Source organism: Zootoca vivipara, chromosome 5 (assembly GCF_963506605.1).
Source record: "Zootoca vivipara chromosome 5, rZooViv1.1, whole genome shotgun sequence".
In the NCBI taxonomy this organism is placed as follows: Eukaryota; Metazoa; Chordata; class Lepidosauria; order Squamata; family Lacertidae; genus Zootoca; species Zootoca vivipara.
Window position 1 is genome coordinate 45930053 of NC_083280.1, and position 22652 is coordinate 45952704.

Here is a 22652-nt window from a genome sequence, read left to right on the forward strand (position 1 = left end):
TTGGAAGTACTGTAACTTTATTTTAAAAGTAAATGTCTCAGTAACAGATACAGCTGGTTTAAATGCACAACCAATTGCTTGATAAGTTGAAAATACTATTTAATAGGATGTTTGCTCCGAAGATGCAAAACCAGACAACCAGCATGCCAGTTACAGGAGTTTCATATTACCCTGTTTGGAATCCCTTGACCACAGATCAAGGATCTCAGGTCCAGCGATAATTTGTGCACTCAAGGGCTTGTATGCAGTTCTGAGTCCCTTAGCAAACAGCCCCCAAGCTCAGTACCATGTCACAAACTAGCTACCCAGATATGTTGGGATTGATGGAGAAACAAGTTAAAAGCCCCACTGGACACATTTAGTGGAAGTGCTAGTCTTAGGTCACACCAGAAAGCCATGCAACTATCTACCTCTTTGTATTGTAGAAAACTGGTTTTTATTTCACAAGATGACGAACTGCAGCTATCAATTTCTACTTCTAGGTTTGATAAGGTAGGAGGCAATAGGTAACCTGTCCAGGAAATTTGTATTTCTAGCACTGGTGTTAATTTTTCTATTTTGATCTTCCTTGATCTCTTAGCTACATTCTGAATCTTTTACTATCACTTATGGAACAGTAAATTTGTATCTTGAAAGCAAATGGAGGAATTAAGGTTGACCTATACCCAGCAATGTTCCATAACATCTTGAGATGTGTCGCAGCTTCATGATTTAAATTTTTAAAACATGCAATGGATATGTAGAAATGAAACCTGATTAGATTTTACTTAGCTTAACCCTCAAAATATTCCAGAAATGTGTAGATGCTTGTTCATATATTTTGTCTACCTAAGCTGATTTTGTTTTGTTTTTTAATGTCTGTGTAGTGCATTCATAAATTTCCTGTGGCCCAAAAACCTGTCCCTCCAGACTTAACTATCACTTAACTGCTGCCATGATTGCATGTATAATAATGGGATAGAGGATTCACACTGTACAACATTAGTTTCTTGATACATTGATATGATGTAGGACACATGAAAATAAACTTTATTGACTTTGCACAGACTCAGGCTTGTTGCCTAAATTCCCCTTGCTGCACATCATTCTATGCTAATGGGGATTGCAGCACCTTAAAAACATCAGATGGCTTAGGAAATGCTCCCTGCAAACAGGCAGTAGAGGAAGAAATGGTCATAGATCAAACTCCTCACTTTTGAAGGTGGGTGGGCTACTGTACTTAATTCTATGACATATACGCATAAGCTTCTCCCTGTTTTTGAGGCTAGAGTGTAAACAAGCTCTAATTGGGAAGCTTTATATTAAAAAGGCACTTTTATAGTAATTAAAACCACAGCAAACATTTAAAAAATTGTTTCCAACAAAGTGCTTAAATACTAACAGCCCCAAGGTCCTTCACATTTTTGCAATGCAGTTAATAACAGATTAAGTGGATTTAATAATAATAAAACATAGCCTATGGTTATGCATCCTGCTAGCATATATTTTAGCATTATCACAATTGGTACAGCCTTTACTCTTAAATCCAGATTCTTGATAATTTTGGATATGCTTTCTCCTACTTCAAGGGAAGACACATAACTGCTGACTCCAATCCTTTCAACTTTGGTTGAGTTTCTGTTGAAGATTTCTCATGCTAATCTTCCTTCAGAGAAACTGAGGTGTGAGTTTCCTGGGGAGTAAGTTAAAACTTTTGAGGCTATAAAATCCTCGGGTTTAGATGAGGGCTATACTCTGTTCCAGCCAATTCATATGGGGCAACAAGCAAATGAGCCATTAGTTCAATATGTACTACTGGAAGCCACCCATATCTTAGACATAAGATAAAATGTTATGAAAACTATTCCCAAAGTACCAAGTGTTAGTCATCACTTGCTGGAAGTCACTGGAAACTCAGGTTTTGTCTCCACTGAGATAAAAAAAGCAACCATAAGCAATTGAGGAATCTTCTGCTCAAATTTGTGTTCTTAGATTAGACCCCAATGCTTCTCCTTTTCCTTCGGCCAACATACACTGCTTCACCTAAGAGAGATGGAATAAGATGAAGAAACTTTCATGCTACTGTTAGGAACTGCAGAGCTGAAGAGCAGCATGCTTTGGCCTCTGCCATTTGCCAGGGAACAAGAACCACTGTACCTCCAACTGTCCCTCAGGATGGGGAGGCCACGGAAGGAGCTGCCTGAAAGACCACTTGGCTCCAACTGCCCTGGGACTGCAGAAGCAAGCAAGGATACTCTGACTGCAGCCACATCAACAGAAGCTATCAGCTGCTATTGAAGCAAGGGAAGTTCAATCTGCCCTTCAAGGACCGATCTACATCCTCAGCCTCTTCCCTCAATTCCCCTTCCATTGTGTGTTGTGTATTTTTCATTTGTAAACTTAATTACAGGGTCTTGCTCTCGCTCTCATTTACGTAATCCACTTTGGGAGACACCAGTTGTCTGAGAAGCAGGATAAAATAAACTTTGCTTGTGTTATTGCCTGTGTATGGGTCTCTGAAAAAAGTGGGGGAAGGATGACTTTCACAATACAGGTGGCTACACTAGAACTAGGACAAAAGTGAAGTCTTCATGGTTGGACCCCATCATGGTACTGGTCAAATCCAAAATACACTCCTTTCTAATTTGAAAAACAAATACCTTTCTCGCCTTTTTCACCCCTTGGTCCTCTTGGGCCTTGGCGGCCGGGGGGGCCCATTGGTCCAATGTCACCTAGCAGAGGGAAGAGAAATGATATTTTACTTGATTGAGATTGCTACTCATTTAAAATAGTTCAGCTACAGCACAGGCCCACTTCTTGAATAGTGCATCTTCCAGAGCTGACCCCATGTGTTATCCCATCATGCTGCAATCTGGTAAGTATGCCATAGAGAACAATGAAGCATATTTCTCAGATCACACACAACATGGCCAAGTCTGTTGGTTGTGCAGTTGGGCTAGTCCCAGGAAGATAATTTCTCTACAGAACATAAGCTCATTCACTCAGGGGTGCCGAACATCCTTGGCACATGCTACTACTCAAACAGTAAGGTGAAATGCACACATTTTCACATAGCATTTTTAGACAATCTAGCCATCCAGATACAGAAAACATGGTTACAGCCAGATAATCAACCATTGTGGCAACAGTTGGGCTTTGTCTGAATCCTCAGTAGACCAAGCCCATAATATCCACCTTATAATGCCTAACAAATGGAATAAGTGAAAGTTTTTTTAAAAATTTCCTGTATATGTAAACTGAATCAGAAGAGAGAGAGAGTGGTTTTAAATGGCGTTCCTACATTTTCTTTCTTTAGCGAACAACCTTAGTGACTATGTTGTGAAAGTGTTCAGAAAACAGCAATCTAGATACATTAATAGGAACCTTAATGATGTCAGCTGAATTCAATTATGTATTCAATTATCTCTTCTATCAAAGAATTATTTGTTTTCTGCAAGTTCAGATTAAAAATTCATGTGTGAGAGATATTTTCTATTTCAGTGTTTCCCAAACTGGGGCTTCCAGCTGTTTCTGGACTACAGTTCCCACCATCCCTGACCACTGGTCTTGCTAGCTAGGGATGATGGGAGTTGTAGTCCATAAAACAGCTGGAGACCCGAGTTTCCCGAGCTCTAAACTGAGAAATCCCCAACACTGCAAGCTTTTCTCATAGGGCAGACATCCCCAAACTGCGGCCCTCCAGATGTTTTGGCCTACAACTCCCATGATCCCTAGCTAACAGGACCAGTGTAATCCAATTGTAGTCCAAAACAGCTGGAGGGCCGAAGTTTGGGGATGCCTGTTCTATTTCATACAAATAAGGTAAACTTGTTTACAAATGCTAGTTCTGAGATAAATTCATATCTAAGGTGTCCCAAGGCTTTGCCTTCTTTGTAGGAAAAGGATTGAGTTTTAATACAGCAATTAAAGGGTTAAAAACACCCTGTATTATTTTTACTTTTGGGACTTCCAAATGTGGGCTTAACATTGCAAATGGACAGCTGTAAACAATTAAAACAAAAAACTTAACCAGATTTTCCATGGAAAGGATAAACCAGGCATCCCCAAACTTCGGCCCTCCAGATGTTTTGGACTACAATTCCCATCTTCCCCGACCACTGGTCCTGTTAGCTAGGGATCATGGGTTGTAGGCCAAAACATCTGGAGGGCCGCAGTTTGGGGATGCCTGGGCTAAACCCAGATTAAGATATGAGGAAGGATACAGACTGGTATTTTTATGCCAACACAGTTGGTGCAAGGGGCAGACATACACTTAAAGCACATTCAATGCTCATTTAAAGCGCATGATTTGCAAAGAATCCTGGAAGCTGCAGTTTGCCAAGCATCTTGAAATCATAGCTTTCTGAGGGCCAAATTATAGTTCCCAGAATTCTTTGGTGTAAGCCTTGCAATTTAAATCTGCTTTAAAGGTATGGTATGCATGCAGCCTGTGTCTTTTAAGATTTCATAAGACTAAGCTGTTTTTGCAGAAACTTATTAACAAGGCTACCACTTTGGAAAAAAATACATAAGAGCTAAGCAGGCACACCTCTGTTATGTAACAAGCATATCAGCATTTAAAAGTTGGAACTCCTGCCTGTTCACAGGCAGGATTAAACATAGGAAATTTGTTCACAGGCAGGATTAAACATAGGAAATTCAGCATTCGCCCACACCAGCTGGACAGGGCTGCTTTCCAAGCTCCCAAAATGGATTTTTGCTCTTATGATAGCCATCTTCAAATATCTCAAGGGCTGCCACATGGAAGATGGAGCAAGCTTGTTTTCTCCTGCTCCAGAGGCCCAAGACTCAAACCAACGGATTCAAGTTACAAGAAAAGAGATTCTAACTAAGCATCAGGAATAACATTTTGACAGTTAAGAGCTGTTTGACAGTGTGACAGGTCTCCACAAAAGGTGGTGGACTCCCCCTCCTAGGTTTTTAAGCAGATGTATGATCTAGCTGAGATTCCTGCTTTGCAGGGGGTTGGGATCCTTTCCTAATTAGAATTCTATGATTCTATGTCACCAGTGTCAGACTGGCCAAACCTTAACAGGCATGAACAATATATGTCATGGTCATCACAGCACTTCATTCAAGAATACACCTGGAACAAGTAGCTCAAGGAAATTACGAGAGCAAAGGGGTGGTGGACAGAAATTATTAGATAAACATAGTTGGGATGGTTTAATCAGAGAGAGCACAGCCTGCCTTAATGCAAATGTTTAGACCAGGTGACTGCTGAGACCCCTATCCTGTCTAGAGACCAAGAAACAAACCTTGATCTTTCAGTTTCATGGGCAACTACGGTAAATGTCACATTTCCCCCTTTACATTCAGGTGAATGTGATATGATAACAGAGGGGAACAATAGAGTACAGCCCATCACTATTTTATATACCTGTTTATAGTCACTGCAAGTCCCTAATACCATTGGGGAAGTGTGAGTTTCAAAGGATGGCTGTGTACTGTTTGGAAAAGTGTGAATTTAGTAGATTTGCTATGTTGGAGCCCAAGTGAAGCCACTGAGAAGCAAAAGGGATATATTAGCCTGCTCAGGGGAACCCAAAGGCTTCTGGTAGCATGTACACACACACACACACACCTCTTTCTAAGGACTAAGCATGCTTGGTCACTACAGAACATTTGTGTCAGGAAAGAAAAACTGAAAATGGCAGATGGTGAGATGGAGAATCTAGCTGGCTGGCTAGAACCTTGCACAGGAGCACTGCTATTGGGGGGTGAGGATGCACAGCAACATTTTGTGGCAGGCCCCACTTGCATCCTCTGAAACGGAAGTGCTCTATTGGGTTTCCCTTCAGTGTCTTCAAGAGGAGGAGACTACTTGTACAGGGGGAGGAGCCATCCATCTCCCTGCCTCCCTCCTGGATTCTCAGCAAGTGTGGCATCCAACTTCTTACCTTTGGGTCCTGGGAATCCTATCTCTCCTTTCTGTCCAGGTGCACCTGGGATAGTTCCATAAGCTGTAGAAAACAATCAAACAACATCATGTTTGTGGATATCTGCTCTTGTAAATATAAGAACTTCCATAATGAAAAGCTCTCTGCTTTTGGCCCATTTAGCAAAGTAATTTAACACTGCAAAGCCTGAAGGGCCCAGGTTACGAAATCCATATCTGAGGAACTGTCTCCTCTTCTAATGGGGCAGAAATGCAGGTTGTCACAAGGCTATCTTCTACTACACACTTCTATGGCCTTTTTATTGGGTGTTCATCATGATTTGTACTCATCAAGATGTTGCAGAAGTTATACACAATCACACTTACAATACCATTTGTGCCTGCAAAAGTTTTGGCGTGTCATACTGCTTCGTTTCCAGGCAGTGCATGTCACATAGCTTCCTGCTGAAACCCTGTAACTTTTTGTACCACAAACATTCCAAGATTATTATTATTTTGTGGTGGCACTATATACGGCAAGAGTGCCCCTTGAGAAGGCACTAATGTGATAACATTGGTGGATCATTTCAAAACAACCAGTAAAGGGGAATGATGTGTAGATGGTCCAGAGTGATTCCAGCATTAACACACTACTATTGCATCAATGATGTGTTGTAGAATGCACCTGCCCCCCAAAAATCCACCAATCTGGAGTGGTCCCTAAACTACTCCCTACCCAGTAAAGCAGCAGCTGCAGTATTTCATTTCATTTAAAATCTCTAAATTAAAATGACAACTGGGATGTGACTTACTTCTGAAGAATTCCATGAGGTCCGCAGTGATATTGCCATAGGATGCAAACACTCTGCTGATGCCTGGAATGCCAGGAGGCCCTGGAGGCCCAGGTGGTCCTTGCACAGCATAAGTCATCATGTCCTGCAGGAGCCCTCGGCCTGGGAAATTTGAACATAAATTTGAAATAGAGTATACGAAGGTTGACATGACCAATTTCACCCCCTGGCTCTTCAAAATGCTTTGTGTCCAGCAGTGAAAATTCCATTCTATAAAGAAGGAGTAGGCAACCCCTCATTCTGATCAGTCCCAGTTAGCATAGTCAATGAACAAAGATGATAGGAGTTGCAGTTCAGAACATCAGGAGGGCCACCGGTTCTACATCCTTGTTGCAAAGTCAGAACTCAAGGAAGCGTCTCTTCCCACCCCCTGCCCTTTGAAGCTGTGGCATTTTCCTATACTACTTTTAAAGCATCCTTAATCCTCCAGAAAAAGATTCAGCCCATAGTTGAAGCACTGTTGAAGCCTTCACCAACCTAGTACCCTCCAGATGTTTTGGCCTACAACTCACATCAGCCCTAGTGCTGGTGAAGGATTCTAACCTGAGTTAGGAAACTGATTTAATGTTTTGATCCTTTGGGAAAACTTTTTGAACCAATCCTGCTGAGCACATATATTAAATGAAACTGTTTTGCTGTGATAATCCAAAATCTAGCAGTCAAGGAAAGAACCTGCTCCTGGGATTGCCCTCAGAGGTACATAAAGGACGTTTCAATTTAACATTTCTCATGTGTGCACTTTTAGGGTCATTTAAAAAAAAAAAGCTTTCCAATGAATGCCAAGTTTCCCCTTTCCCCTTAGAATAGCCCATGGAATCTACACTGCATATATTCAAATGAGTGGAACACAACTTACTTAATGCTCTAAGAATCACATGTCCCAAACTCTCTCTCCCTCTCTCTCTCTCGCTCTCTCTCTCACACACACACACACACACACACACACACTCACACACACATTCTAAACAGTCCACAGCACTTTAGATAGCATGGGATAAAATATGGATATACTTACTTTGTATGTTTTCCGACACTCTGGCTGCCAACTCATTGTAATCCAGTGACCCAGCAAATGATCCACTATAGGATCCTCCTGTACCTGTTGATCTCATCTGTGATCCGCCTGCTCCAGTTGAACCACCATAAGATCCACCTGCTCCAGCTGAACTACCGTAAGATCCACCCGCTCCAGCACCATAAGATCCACCTGCTCCAAGCACTCCACCGTAAGAACCATCAGCTCCAAGAGATCCACCATAAGAGCCATCAGCTCCAAGAGATCCACCATATGATCCATCAGCTCCAAGTGATCCACCAGCTCCAAGAGATCCACCATATGCTCCATTGCTTCCCATTGAGCTGCTGTATGATCCCCCTGTGGCAATTGATGCATCATAGGATGAGGCAGAACTTACGGACCTGCCATAGGACCCATCTGAATTTAGAGACCTTCTATAAGATTCAGCCATCAAGCTTCCATCTCCTCCTACACCAGGTGGTCCTGGAGGCCCCGGGGGTCCTCTGATGATGCCACGAACATCGTCACCTACAAAGCACAGCAGTGGGTGTTAATGGAGCTGCACCAGTTATAATGGAATCTGGTGACAGATTGTTTTACAGGGGTGCTGACGCCAGCAAAGAGTGCTCTGGGACAGCATCCCAGAGGGTCACATGATACATCAGATCTTCTTCAAGGGAGCTCTGATGCTGAATCCTCCTACCATCTCCACAGCTTCCACAAACCCAGCCCTATCAATTTTGGAACTCTTGGCATCCCAAAACCAAAATGTGTTGGGAGACAGTTTGGGGACATGCAGAGGGAGCACTGGGATGTGAAGGATCCAGTGCCTTCCCAATTCCACCCATTATTCCTAACAGGAATGCTTATCCACTGTCAATTCCACCCACAGGCAAGAACCTGATAGTATGTTAATGATATTGATGTAAGCCTCTAAGTTTACTGAAGCAGGATGCAAATTTTAGTAAAATGAGGGCCATGAGAAGCATGATCCCCCAAAGAGAACCTATTTCTGGAAAGCAAGATGATGCTACTTGAGCCTGAGTTGATGGTTAGAAGTTATGCCCTATCAGCTAAGGTGCTGTTTTTTAGACCTGGTTTCAGTAAAGAAAGCACAAATTAAAGAACAAGTCTCTTCCATAAATGAGACATGTCAAAGATGACCAAACAGAAATAAATCTTAGGATCCACCTTAAGACAAAACCATATTCAATACTTTTGATTTCTTGAGGGACTTTTCAGTCCAGGATAGCAGCTGTAGTAAGCATTTCTCAGCTGCTACAAAAGAGCTATGAGATCAATCCTAGGCATAGTGCCAGGATGAGGCCCAGACTTGAAATTTCAAGAAGTGCAACAGCTGGCTATAGCAATCAAAATTGTGGAAGTGGTTTTGTGTGTGTGACTTACTAGTAATGTACTTGATCAAGTCACTTCTGAACTGGTCAGTCCAAAGATCATCACCATAGGAAACAAGGCCACTTCCTGACAAGCCAGGTGGTCCTGGAGGGCCTGGTGGACCTGGTGGTCCAGGGGGTCCAGAAAGTGTGAAGTATCCCAGACCTTGGAAGAAGAAGAAACTGGGTTAATAATGTGCTTTTTAAGAAATTGCTTGAATTCTTTGCTTGAATTCTTTCCCCTATGTCGTCCGCCCCGCCCCCGCACAATCATACTCACTTAGCCACCATTACGTTTTAAAACAATTTCATTGGCATGTCAAGATGGCATGCTATTTTATACCTTTGTAATTTTTGATTCAGTATTTTTTTCTTTTGACACCAGGGTGGGGGTGGGGTGATGACACCCTTTTACCCTATTACCGTAGCAAGGAAGGTACAAAGTATCACATGGCTTTCACTATAGGGAGCTACCAGCAGAATTTTAGATCAGCTGATTGACCAATCATACCATTTTGTCACTAGCATCCTTTGCTGGCGATGACTAACGCACCCAGATCTTATGATATTGGGATTCACTGAATTGCTGCATGTGGAATGTGGCTCAATTTCTTTACTCTGTCCTAGAAAGCCCAGCAACTCCCCACCCTCCACAAGAAATCCCAGGCTCCTACAAGGTACCCTAGCGCAGAGTATGGCAAATCATATTTACTTTGTAAGTAGGAGGAGATGTCCTCGGCAGTGATAGAGGAAAGCGCACTGCCTGGTGGGCCTGGTGGCCCAGGTGGCCCTACAAAGCGATCAAATTCTGAGTCTGAAAGAAGGAAGAATGTGAATAAGTACCTGAGACATGATTTACACACACACTTTTTTTCTGCTATGCAAGCAAATCCCCTCTGTCCCTACCCACATTGCCAGGACAGAATAGCTAAACAAAAGGCAGAAGGACTTTTCTGTCCTACTCTGTTAGCTTGTATAACGGAGTGAGGATTAAGAATGGCAGAATCAGCTATGTCTTGAGGAATAATTAGGACTATGCACCTCACGCTTGTAGTCTCTTTGCAAAAGAAATTATAAATCACATACTACTTTTGACAGTGATCTTACAGCTCATTTCTAGAATGTGTCCGTAGGAACATAAGAAGCCGCCTTATACAGAGTCAGACCATTGGTCCATATAGCTCACTATTATTATTTATTAAATTTGCATACCACCCTCCTTCATCAGAAGATCACAGGACACTTCACAACATAAAAAAATACAAAATGAGAACACAAAATACGTAATAAAACACACACACCTTTAACCCACAAACACCTTTTAAAGACAATAGAATGTTCAATCAGCCAAAGACCTGGTTATAGAGAAACATTTTTGCCTGGTGCCTAAAGATATGTAGTGAAGGCACCAGATGGGCCTCCTTGGGGAGAGTTTTCCACAAATTTATTATCTACAAAGATGGACAGCAGCTCTCCCAGGTTCTAGGCAAGGGATATTCCCAGTTCTATCTGGAGATGCTGGGGATTGAACCTTTGGCATGTATAGCATGTGCTCCGATACTGAGCTACTTCCTCCATTACTCAATCTCAGCTTATTCTCTAGCAATCTACCTCCTGGGAATGAGGTGGAGCCAAAACTTTGCTTCACTGAACTAAATGGAGACCTAGACGTCTCCACTGCATTTTAACTCTTTTTAAAACCCAGAGATGAGCACAGAGAGGCAAATCCAAGTTGGGTGTCAATGAACCATTGGCCATTGTAGGGAAGCCTAAAATCCAATAGTTGTGAGTCCATAAGATGTCCCAAGATGGCTTGATAGGATTGCAAGGCTTACTATAGTTCCAATCACTACTGCAATTCATGACTGTGGTTCTGGCAAGATGCTCACAACCACACCATACATTTAAATCACATAACTTGCCTCAAGGAATCCTGGGAACTGCAATTTACCAACCACAAGTACCCTTAACCCAGTATGGTGTGGCTCTTAGTCTGTGTGTTGAAGCAGTAAATGTGCTAAATACTGGATTATTGAGAGCATCTCTGTAAAATAATCCTTTATTTTCAAAGCACTCCTATAGTATGTAGTGTTTTGTAGAGAAATGTAAGGAAAAAATATTACAGTGCTTCACATCCTAAATTCCTGAAAATGTTCTCTGGACCAACTCTTCAGTTTACTCTGAGAATTCTGTGAACTAACAGCCACCAAAAAATGGATTATTCAATGTAGATGGAAATCAACACTAGTATATTCTTACTGACCACTACAGCATATCATCCAAACATAGTGGGACATGCCCTGATAGCTCTTGTAGCAGAAAAAGGGGTCCACATGAAGTTATTGGGTGGCGACAAACGAGTCAAGAATAAGCATCATATAACCAGAGGTCCCACCTGTGTGTGGCATCCTAAGGGATTTCTATACCAATGAGTGTGTAGCCATACACACACAACATGTGGTTGTAAAATTTATGAAGGGGCCTGCAGCCAACAGGTAGTACCAAATTTGCACCTCACAGTGCTGTTGGGGAAATCACTTAACACAACATAATAGCTATGCATATGACATTACTTGTTATATAGCTGACAACCCGTCTTGTCAATTCATCATAGTCCAGGGACACAGATAAGCTGTCTCCTCCCAGTCCAGGGGGCCCAGGGGGTCCTGGGGGACCTTGGGGTCCAATGAAATACTGGCGGACATCCACTCCTAAGAAAATAAAAGAAAATTAGTCCTGCTTTTCTGGTTTGTCCAGAGATGGGACAAAATTGATGAGCCGTGAAAGCAGGGTGCTTACCAGACATGTAGCTCACCACACGGCGGGCCAATTCGGTGTAGTCCAAGGATTCCTCACCAATGGCGGTAATCATTCCTGGTGGTCCCGGAGGACCAGGTGGTCCAACCAGATAGGATGCACTGTCACCTAGTGAAGCAGAAGGGCAGAGTACAATCATTAGTGGAGTGGATGGGTGGGGTGATTACATGGTTTTGTGGTTCTCCTGCAGCTCCACAAGCATAATCCTACGAAATCACACACACTCTTGATTATTATACATTGCCCCTTGGCTGCTCCTACCATAGAATAATTTGTTATCTGCTCTCATACAAAGGTTTAAGTAGGGTAATTTGGGATCCAGAGTCCAAGCTTCTAATGTATTGGTCTGTCTTATTTGTTTAGTGCTAAGGTTCTCTTACTCCCTAGGGAGGAGCCATATGCCTGGGCCAAAGGTAGGAAGCCTATGCCTCTCCAGATGTTTGACAACTTCCATGAGCCCCTGCCTGTTAAGTACAATGGTTTAATTGACATTGAAATGGAAAATGCCTGTATGTATACTGCTGAAAAGGTTTAACTGGAAAATTTCATTGGGGTATATTGAAACTAAGTTTTGCATGGCAGGAGGCATTCCAGCCCCCTTCTACCTGCAATCTGAAATGTCCACAGATATTAGATGATCAGAAGGCAAACAAACTCCAGACTTTCCCCAAACCCCCAAAGGTGTCTGAACTGAGTGCTGTCAGATAGTGACATGATAGTATGACTCTAACAGAAGGTGTGTGACTTACTTTGCAGGTACTCAGCGATCATCAGCTGAATGTCTCGGGCCGAACTGATTCCACTGATTCCTAGGCCTGGAGGTCCAGGAGGACCTGGGGGACCTGGAAGACCCTGAGATGCTCTTGATCCAGCTGCAGGAGTACAAAAGTTGATTTGTTTTTATTGCTATGGAAGCGAGGCACAACCTAAGTGCATTGTACTGACACTTCACATGAAACAGTACATTACAAGGCAACTGTGTGTGTTTCACAAGCCTGAATTTGCCCCATAACAGGAGAATGACAGGCCTCCATGGCCCCAGACCAGGACTCCTCAGAGACAGAGTCTTTCAGCATCTCTGTGGGATGAGTGGGATTTTCAGCCCTGCTCTGTGAGCTGAATTGCCTTATTTTATTTGCCCAGGAAGGAGACACAATACATTGCAGAAAGCTTTAACACTAGGGATGGCTATGACGATTTATACTATATAGAAAAGTGTGCATTACTTATGCTGTCATCTTACCTCCTCCAGGGATGCCTGGAGCTCCTGGTACACCTGCATCACCTAACAGGAAAATAAAGAAAGAAAAACATGTGCTCATTGACTCCATTCAGCAAGCCTGGGGACTGCATGGGGCCACCTTTCTAATTGCACTCCTGGGGATAAAAGTCCAAGTCACATAAGTGGAAAGCTTTTTCAGAGCGAGGGCCACATTCCCATCAGGACAATTTTCTGGGGGCCATGTGCCAGTGGTGGGTGGAGTCAGAGGCAAAAGTGGGCAAAGCAGTGACCGCAAATACTACCTTTGTTCAGTAGGTTAGTTTTTACACCCTTCTACCCATCCATCTGTCCTCAATACAGGAAACCAATAGGCATTGTCTGAGTTCAAGGACACATTCCAACCACTCAAAGAGGGGATGAAGTAGGGCTGGTAAAGGACATGGCATGGGGAGTGGAGGGTGGCCTGGAAAGAGTCCTGGGGGCCACACAGAAAAGTCTACTTGGCCTCTAATCCATTCATGGCTTAGGAGAACTGTAACAATCTATTTTGCCCTGTGGGAAGAGGTAAGTAAAGCAGCAAAAGAGCTTTCTCAAGAGGGTCACTCACAATGATTTACATTACATCATAGATGGGCACTTTTACAGCTAGGAGCAAGGCTCATCACAGCATGCCAGAAGCCAAAGATTTTGCCTCTCACACAAAGTTAAAGACGCAAAAGGGTGCTCAGTGCTCTTCACAAACCTTTCTCTCCTCTGGGCCCAGGTGGTCCTGGTAATCCAGGTGGTCCTTGGATGGCAGCTCCAGCACCTGCAAAAAGGAATCAGGGAGATGGTGGTGAGAAATCTGGAGAGGGGGTGGTGGAGAGAACAGGGGCTTCACGTATGACATTGTATTGTTTAGAGCCTCCAGATGTTTCAGCTGGGGCTGGCTGAATTGTAATCCAAATTGTATGGAAAGCACCAGGTTGGTGAAGGCTGATTGTCATGGACTGGCTGGATGCAGAGAAGTGGCGGGGGGGGGGGGAGGCAGCAGCTGGGAAACTCCCAGGGGAAGAAGGCTCAGAGCCAAGGGCCTGGTGGTGGGATGACAATGAGTGGTCAGAGGGAGAAGAAGGAACAGACTAGGGGAAGGTGGGGTCAGAAGCTGAAGGGGAAACAGGGTTTAGTGATCAGGAAGAGGCTGTGGAAGAGGGCAGGAAAGACTCAGAGGCAGGAGAGGAAGGAATTGATAAGAAAGAGAGTGCATTTAGACTCACCTGACACAGAGGCTCCTGGTAGACCTGGTTCACCTGTGAGAAAGATCAGAAACCACACAACCAGGTTATTACAGTGCATCAATAGCTCCTGTTTCCCATGAGGAAAAATTTAAAAAGAGAATTATTCAATTATTGCGGGCTGAGTGAGCTGGCAATTAAGAAAGGCCCATTAGATATCCGGTACTTAGTGATGGGGAACACTCAGGGTCTCTTGTCCTCTGATCAGGAGAATGGACTAAGAGCGGCACCACAGCTGGTGGATAGGCCATATTTTTTAAATATATGTTCAGGTCTGCACCCACTTAGCTCCAGCAACATTGCAGCATTAGCTGCTTCCGGACCATTCATTGGGTCAGGTTGTAGCAAAGGGAAAGTTGAGCCTTAGACTTTGGATCTGTTCTCTTTTGCTTTCATGCTACCAGTCTACCTCCATTCATAACCCTCTGAGCAAACTTGGGCTCCTATGCGACTGCACCAGTCTGTAGAGTAAGGCTTCAACCCCCATCACCTCTAACCAGTGGCTATAGTGATTAGGGCTGAGTTGGAGTTCAACATCATTATAGAGCAAGAGTGGGAACTTTTGTTATCCCAAGGGCCAGATTCTTACCTTGCCAGCCCTCTGAGGGAAAGGTGAGTGGGACCTAAAACCAACTGGGTGAGGCCAAAGGACAGTGCTTTATCCTGAAGTAGCATATACCAAGGCTATCACATACCAAAGTCACATTTTAGTTCCCAAGTCACAAGTAATCACACACAAAGACAAAAATGCAAAAGTACAAAATAAAGATCCAAGTCCAGATTCTAGGGGATACCAGGTTGGGAAAGATTAGTCTAAAGCAAAGAAGGCACACAAATCTGTTCTTCCTCTGGAAGTGATTTATTTGCTCCACCACAAGCTAACTCTTCCTTGTAAAATCGGGAGGGTTTTTCCCTATTATTCATGGTTTTGTTCTATGCTGTTCTCTCTTGAAGAGAGAAAGGGACATTGCCCTGTTCTACCATTCTAAAGTTCCAGGGTCTGGGACTTGTCAATTATTACTGAAGGAAGAGAGGGGGAAGTCTGGAAAGCCACTTCTGCGCCTGCGACGGAGGTGGGGTTGTGGGCTGCCCGACTGTACCATCGCGTAGGGGCTGCAAGCTCAGCCCCTACGCAATGGTAGGTTCCCGCCTGCGTCACCCCCCGACCAGCCAATGAGGTCGGTCGGGGCGGGGCCACCAACTTTAAAGCGCTCTGCAGGCGGGAAAAGCTCCCTCTTTCGTCCCTCTTCGCCGGAGCGAACAATTCACGCCTCGGATCATCGTTTTCGCTGGCCTCCGTTCCCCCGCTAGCGTTCCTTGCCTTTGTTGGGATCACCGCTGCTGCCACTCGCTCCCGCATCGCTCTTTGCCACTAATAACGCGGTATCGTAATTAGGGGAATGACAGATTGGTTACGTGTTAGAGAGCTTAACTAGGCGAATAAGAGATTAGGATCACGGCCCCTTAATAATTTAGAAGTGCTTGAATAATTAAATAATTAATTTTCGAATTAGGAAATTAGGGTGGTATTACATGTGAGCGGATTGGCGGCGAGCCTGGGGGGGCTCGAGTGGCGGTTAGGCGTTGGAAATTTGCATAACAATTAGATGGAGGAGGGGCAGGCTACGTCATCAGCTGCCCAAATTTGGAGAAGTAATTCCGTTAAAGGATTCCGGGGGCGAGGCTTGGTCCTGAGCCTGGAGTTGCCTGGGCCGTAAGGCACGCCCCTTCGGTGGCCACAGGAGGAGCTCTAGTAGATCTACGTCGCGGGGCTCCTTTCTGGTGGTTAACTTCTCACAGACTTCAACACACGGGTTGGAGTCGGATATAGTCTGTTAGGTTCCAACGCCTAAGCCAATTCCGCTCAACATGCATAATTAATAAAGTTGTGGCCTTAACCACCCAATTAAATCTTAATCACTGTGTCATGAGTCTTTATTACATGGGAAGGAGGGCTATTGCCACACAAATCACACAGGCAGATCAGCTTGTGCTTTCACTGAACAAATTCTTCAGAAATGCTTTGGGGATTAAATCTGTGCATTAAAACTGTGTTTCACCAAAACAATAGAGCAGCTTTTGAAAATCCATAAAATGGAAGTTTTTAAATCGAACAAAAGCCTTTTTTACCTGGGATACCACGAGGTCCTGGTGGGCCTTGAACAGAAGCGCCTGGGGGGGGGGAAGAGGGGAAAGTATTATACTGGACTCCCATTTCTTTTCATAATGCTTGGAGTTCTATCCTGCCTCTCTGTTCCCTCCATACCTAACGACTTCCAAAAATAGAGACAGCTTTAGGGCCTATTCACACAGTCACTGGATATGTGGCAGCCATGGATAAGGGACTCAGAGTGTACCACCTACTAGCCCATGGCTGGCTAGGTATGTGCATGAAGTGATAGACTTTGACAGAGATATAAGGCTATCCACAGGCTAGGATGTAGCACATTGTGTAGGCATTTCCTGCTGCTACCTCAAAGTTGTTGCCTGATGAGCTCAGTTTTTTTTCCTGTCTGACCTAATATTAAAAGACTATCAAACTTTCCAGGTTTTTAAATCTTTATATTCATTAAGGCACACTTTTGTTCCTAGTCAGAAGTTGTCTTGCAAAGTCCATCTTGTACAGCAGTTTAACTACACAAAACGTGACCTCTTTAAGTACCGTAGCTGCTAATTTCTTACAAAGGTTTTATTCCAACAGAATACGAGGTATTACGTTGTTGTTGTTTAATGGCAGCAGCTCAGTTCTTGCCGAGTTATTGTTTTTCTTGCCACCTGCTAATAAACATGATTTCAGGGCACTCTGTAGAGTGTGTATGTTCTCTCTCTCTTTGTGTCTGTGAAATGCTTCACTTCACTTTGTATCACGCTGATCAGAAAACTGCTGGTTTTCTGCCAAGACTATCAAGGGGACAGATTAGAAGCCATTGGGAATATTTATACAGTGGTACCTCGGTTTAAGTACACAATTGGTTCCGGAAGTCTGTACTTAACCTGAAGCGTACTTAACCTGAAGTGAACTTTCCCATTGAAAGTAATGGAAAGTGGATTAATCCGTTTCAGACGGGTCCACGGAGTACTCAACCTGAAGCGTACTTAACCCGAAGTATGAATGTAATTGGTTCTGGAAGTCCGTACTTAAGCGTGCTTAACCTGAAGCGAACTGTTTAGGGAAGCTTTTAATGTTTAATAAATTATTGTATTTTAATATTTCTGCTGGAAGCCGCCCAGAGTGGCTGCGGAAACCCAGCCAGATGGGCGGGGTGTAAATATTATTATTATTATTATTATTATTATTATTATTATTATTATTACTGGTATTTTCCATTGAAAGTAATGGAAAGTGGATTAATCCGTTCCAGACGGGTCCGCGGAGTACTTAAACTGAAAGTACTCAAACCAAAGTGTACTTAAACCCAGGTGTGACTATATAAGAAAGTACACAGAAATATACACTGCAAAGTGGTTGTGTGTGAAATTCCCTTTTTAGTATAGGAAGACCTACAACATGCTTATTCTTTTTCTACTTAGCTTCCTCACCACCATTTTTTTCACTTATATGCTAGTACAGAATAGACAGTCTATACCTGGAGGTCCTGGTGGTCCAGGGGGTCCTGGTGGTCCTTGCAGCTCTGGTGCCACTAGACAAAAACAGGAAACAGAAGTATTATATAACTGCTGCTGCAGCAACAACATGTTTTAGAAACAGGAAGAGGCTGCTTTTAATAATAATAATAAATGATCTCACGGGTTAAAATATTAAAGGAAACCAGACAGCAGTTGTATTTGAAAGGATGGCTAAATCATCTCATGTGTCTATAAATCAAAATGAAAGAGGCTCCATTGACTAGAATGTACACTTTGGGTTCTGTCTTACTAAGACACATTCAGAGGAGATCCACTGAAATCAATAGACTTAACTTATTTTGAGCTGCCTTGGCCTTTCTTCCCAAAATGAAAGGTGGTATATACATTTAGAAGGAGAAGGAGAAGGAGAAGGAGGAGAAGGAGAAGTAACCCAAGTCCCTTGATTTCAAAGTGTCTACTCTGAGCATGACTTAGATTCAACCAACTGTCTTGAAAGTTGTTCACTTCCATACTGAAATCCACACCAACATTCCCAAGTGACATAACCAACACTAAAAAGTAATCAATGCCCAAAGAAACATTCTATCCTGCTTGGAGTGTGGGGCATGGGGCAAAGATTAAGCGTAAAATAACCATGTCTTTTTTCTTTTTTAAAAAGGAATAAAGTTGAGGATGAGGAAAGCTGAGAGGAAAGTGAAAATTATGGCAGGGTAAATCGCAAGCAGAACAAAAAAAAAAACCCAATACAATAAATGAAAACTAGATGGGCTAAGTATCTGACTTGGTCTATAGTAAAATGATATTTCAATTAACTCAAGATCCCACTGACTCTAAAACAAACCAGTGACTCCAGATGACCACTCACCCTCTTATTTTATACTAAGAAGTAGGTTTTGGCTTAGTTTGGCTTAGTTTGACTTGGTTTTGAATAGGAGAATAAGATAAAAGTTTATTGTTCCAAAGTAAAGATAATGGTCTGGTACATGAGTCACATTAAATTACAGTTAAAATAAACTTGGGGCTCATCCAAGTTTATCTCATATAAGCTGTGCCTAGAAAGCACAGGCCTGCTTCTTTCCAAAATAAAACCCACTCTTTGGCAATAGATTGGAACAAATGGCAATCCAAGGGAAACCTCAACTGCCATTTGCTCTGACTGAGTGCTAAAGAGCAGTTTTCCCTGGGAGAAAGCAGTAAGACAAGAGGAAGTGTGGGTTAGCCCTTGGTTATACTGCTGAAATTGTGGGTACTTCACTCCTCTCCATTCCTATTGCTGCCACCCTGCCAGAAAAGAAGCCATGGTCTGGCTTGTCACGTCATACAAACCTGGACTTATGGCTTGTTTGGGAGGGCAGAAACAAACCACAAGAACATTTGAAGGCATAAGCCGTCTCTTAGAAAGTGCCAGTATTTTAAGAGTTGACTTCACAAACAAAAGCGTAGAAGAGACAATTTTCTCTACCTTGAGCAGCTGAAGCACCAACTCCCGAACGGACGGTCTCCACAATGGTGGCTTCACCTGGGTCACCTTTCTCACCACGAGGACCTGCATCAGAACATAAGAAATGATAGACTATTTAATTAAGCACAAATTAGCACACTGGTTGAAACTCAAGTTGTCAGGTTCTGGTTCCCACCTAATATGCATGTAGGCATTATGTTTTTTAGCTTAAACCTAATCTAGATAGGACCTGAACTGGTCCTCAGTTTATGTGTCTTGCATGGCAATGATGCTACTGCAGAGTGGGATAAGGCCAGAAAAACCTGGGGATTCCTTAATCTGGACAAATGTGGAAAGACTGCATTGAAGTTTCAATTGGTGTGGGAAACCCGTGGCCCTCCAGATGCAGTTGGACCACAATTCCCATCCTCCCGGGTCATGCTCTTTGGGGCTGATGGAAGTTGGAGAACCAACAATATCTGGAGGGCTGAAGGTTCCCCAGTGCTTACTTAAATGAACAGGTCTGCCAAAAGCATTATGGCTGCTTGATGTGCTATAGGTCTCCTGCATGGAAAATGATTCCTTGTAGGAAACAGCATGACACTTGCCCACATATATTGGTCATGTACCAGTATATGCACCAACATATACCCATAGTGTTATCATCACCTTGGCTTTCGTGCCTTGCATGTAGGAGATCTGTGATTTGTATTACATGACAAAGTCCTTAGGCCGTATTCAGATAATCAATTTTCCTCAACACAAAAACTAAACCAATGTTTTTTGAGGTAGTACCAAAAAAGAAAAAGAAAAAAAGTAAGAGATTGCACAAGACTTGTTTTTGGATTGTACTACTTGAGCTAATGCTACCAATCTTCCAGTCTACTATACGCAGTGGAAAGGATCCTCTCTACATGGCTTGTAGGTCATTGATAAGCTGTGTCTGGAAATGTATTATTTGCCATCTACACTGTATTTATTTTCATTCATCCTTCCCTTTCTCTGAAACTTACAGTAAATATTAAAACAATAAAGCCTAGCAAACAGAAAAAGATGGAGGGGCAAAAAAGGTGACAAAAAAACCTCAACCATCTCTTTTTCCAGAGTCAATAAAACAATCATCAGCTCAGCAGGCCAAGTGCCTGTCAGAAAATAAAGATCTTCACAAAATAGTGAAAAAACATCAGCGAGTGGGTGAAGCAGACCTCTCTGGGCAGGGTGTTTCAAAGCTTAGACACGGCCCTAGAGAAGGCTCTCCGCCACATCTCCACCAAGCGCACCACAGATGTCAGCAAGACAGAAATAAGCAGGAAAGTTTATGGAAGCTGGTTGTCGAACAAAAGCAATTACAACCCTGCCCAAAGGGTTTACAGTGTGAAAGAAGGAAACACAGCTTGATAGACAAGTAGTAAGGATGGGAGGAAGTAGCAACATGTGTAGGGGGGAAAAAACAAGGTTAGGCTGGTGCAGAAAGACTATGGAGAAAAGCAGAGTTTCAGGGAGGAGGTGTTTTGCAGAGTTTCAGGGAGGTGACCTCCCTGAAACTTTCAGAAGAGGCTGAAAGAAGATGAGCTAAAGTGGAGCACAGAGAAAAACACATCATAAGAAGCGATGACAGAGACTGGAAAACAAAGGAAGGAATCCAATTATGGAGTTGCACTGAATGTATTACCTTGAGATCCAGGAAGTCCAGCTGGGCCAATAGGACCTATGGGGGAAAGAGGGGGAAAGTTAGATCACCTTAGTGGACAAAGCAAGCTTAGTGGATGAAACTCCTCTCGAGAAAAGGAGCAGAAACTAGCAAATAATATAACTGCCTGAAAGGCTGAGTTAAATTTTTGACAGATTTTGATAGCCATTGGCATGGTACACAACTGTCACATGGCTGATAGCTTTGAAACTAATGATTTCTCCCTTGTCCTATTCTCTTTGTACTTCCCACCAAAACACCCTTTACTTCTGGAATGCACCCTGTGAGCATTCTCTGTTTCAATGAGTAGAGAAAACAGAAGGTACTGTACTTAAATGTAAAGGTTCTGGTAGGCAATTTCAGCTGCACCAGGTATGCTAGTTTGAGAAGTGAGGCGTGTACTCTTCTCTAGAAAGGGATGGATTCCAGTTGGTGAATAAGTTTGGTGGGGATCACTTCACACACATGTGGATGCTATCATGTGTGAAAACTGTTGTATTCCAATTCCATGTTTGTTTGTTTGTTTTAAAGGTCCATATTGAGAGCAATTACTGCAATGAAAGCAGAAAGATCTGTAAATTTCAGTTCTTTCTGTTTTTCACTTTTCTATTCAAAATTTGGTTCCAAACATTTCTGCAGCAATTTGAGAATTTTCTTTTTTAAAATCCTCATAATTCTTCATCAGTTTAGTGCAAATTTCTCCTGATAAACAAATTTGCAGTTTTGACTAACATACACATTTTTGAAAACAATTTATCCTCATATAACGTGTCTTAGGTGTTAGGTATTTTCATGAATATATTGGTTGTTATGCAAACCTTTTTCAAATATATGCATTTTGTGAACGTTAGTTGGTTGAAGAACTGCATCACAAAATTGAAAATTTGGAAGGATGGCTATGTTTCGGTACTCATGTTGTTTAGGAAAGCGTATATTTGATAAATTCAGCTTTAAATGTGAACTGAACAGATTTCTCCCTCATCCCTACACATGGAGAAATATTAGGAATAAAGCAGATAAAAAGGGCAAGGAATTAAAAGGGGTTCTCACCTGGGACACCTGGTGGGCCTTGAGGACCAACAGCCCCTGGTGGACCTGGAGGTCCTGGGACAGAAATAGTTGAGGCACCATCTGAAACAGCAAAAAGTTCCACAAATCACTTTGTGAGGAAAGATTATGGCACCATGGCAGTACAACAATTATCAGGCATGGGACTTTTCCTGCTACAGCAGTGATACATACCTGAAGTAGTAACCCGGCCTGGTGCTCCAGGTTCACCTGAGGAAACAGGAAAAGGAAGGGAAAGATATTACCATACCTTCAATTATAACAAGTTTATGACCCATGATATATCTGTGCCATTAAATACTTTGTCAAAATGACGATTATTATACCGGTAGTAAGACTGGGAATTGCTGGTATAAGGGCACAAAAGTGGCTCTAATGGCAATTGCCCCAAATGATTGTCAGAATTAGGTG

At 42.9% G+C, this 22652-nt stretch overlaps 1 protein-coding gene across 1 annotated transcript in view; it reads right to left on the reverse strand.

The window, feature by feature from the left end:
- Nucleotides 1-22652, reverse strand: part of COL17A1 (collagen type XVII alpha 1 chain) — a 63194-nt gene continuing 40542 nt past the window's right edge. Inside the window, exons 33-51 of the mRNA XM_035133915.2 lie at nt 22416-22451; nt 22224-22304; nt 21156-21191; nt 19505-19588; nt 18042-18095; nt 16585-16626; nt 14437-14469; nt 13923-13988; nt 13202-13243; nt 12708-12830; nt 11941-12066; nt 11715-11852; nt 9854-9955; nt 9155-9307; nt 7745-8275; nt 6691-6831; nt 5901-5963; nt 2640-2711; nt 1-2022 (exon numbers count right to left, since the gene is read on the reverse strand). Coding sequence (XP_034989806.2) covers nt 1973-2022; nt 2640-2711; nt 5901-5963; nt 6691-6831; nt 7745-8275; nt 9155-9307; nt 9854-9955; nt 11715-11852; nt 11941-12066; nt 12708-12830; nt 13202-13243; nt 13923-13988; nt 14437-14469; nt 16585-16626; nt 18042-18095; nt 19505-19588; nt 21156-21191; nt 22224-22304; nt 22416-22451 — 1973 coding nt within the window. The 3' untranslated portion in view covers nt 1-1972. The remainder of the gene's footprint in view (nt 2023-2639; nt 2712-5900; nt 5964-6690; nt 6832-7744; nt 8276-9154; nt 9308-9853; nt 9956-11714; nt 11853-11940; nt 12067-12707; nt 12831-13201; nt 13244-13922; nt 13989-14436; nt 14470-16584; nt 16627-18041; nt 18096-19504; nt 19589-21155; nt 21192-22223; nt 22305-22415; nt 22452-22652) is intronic.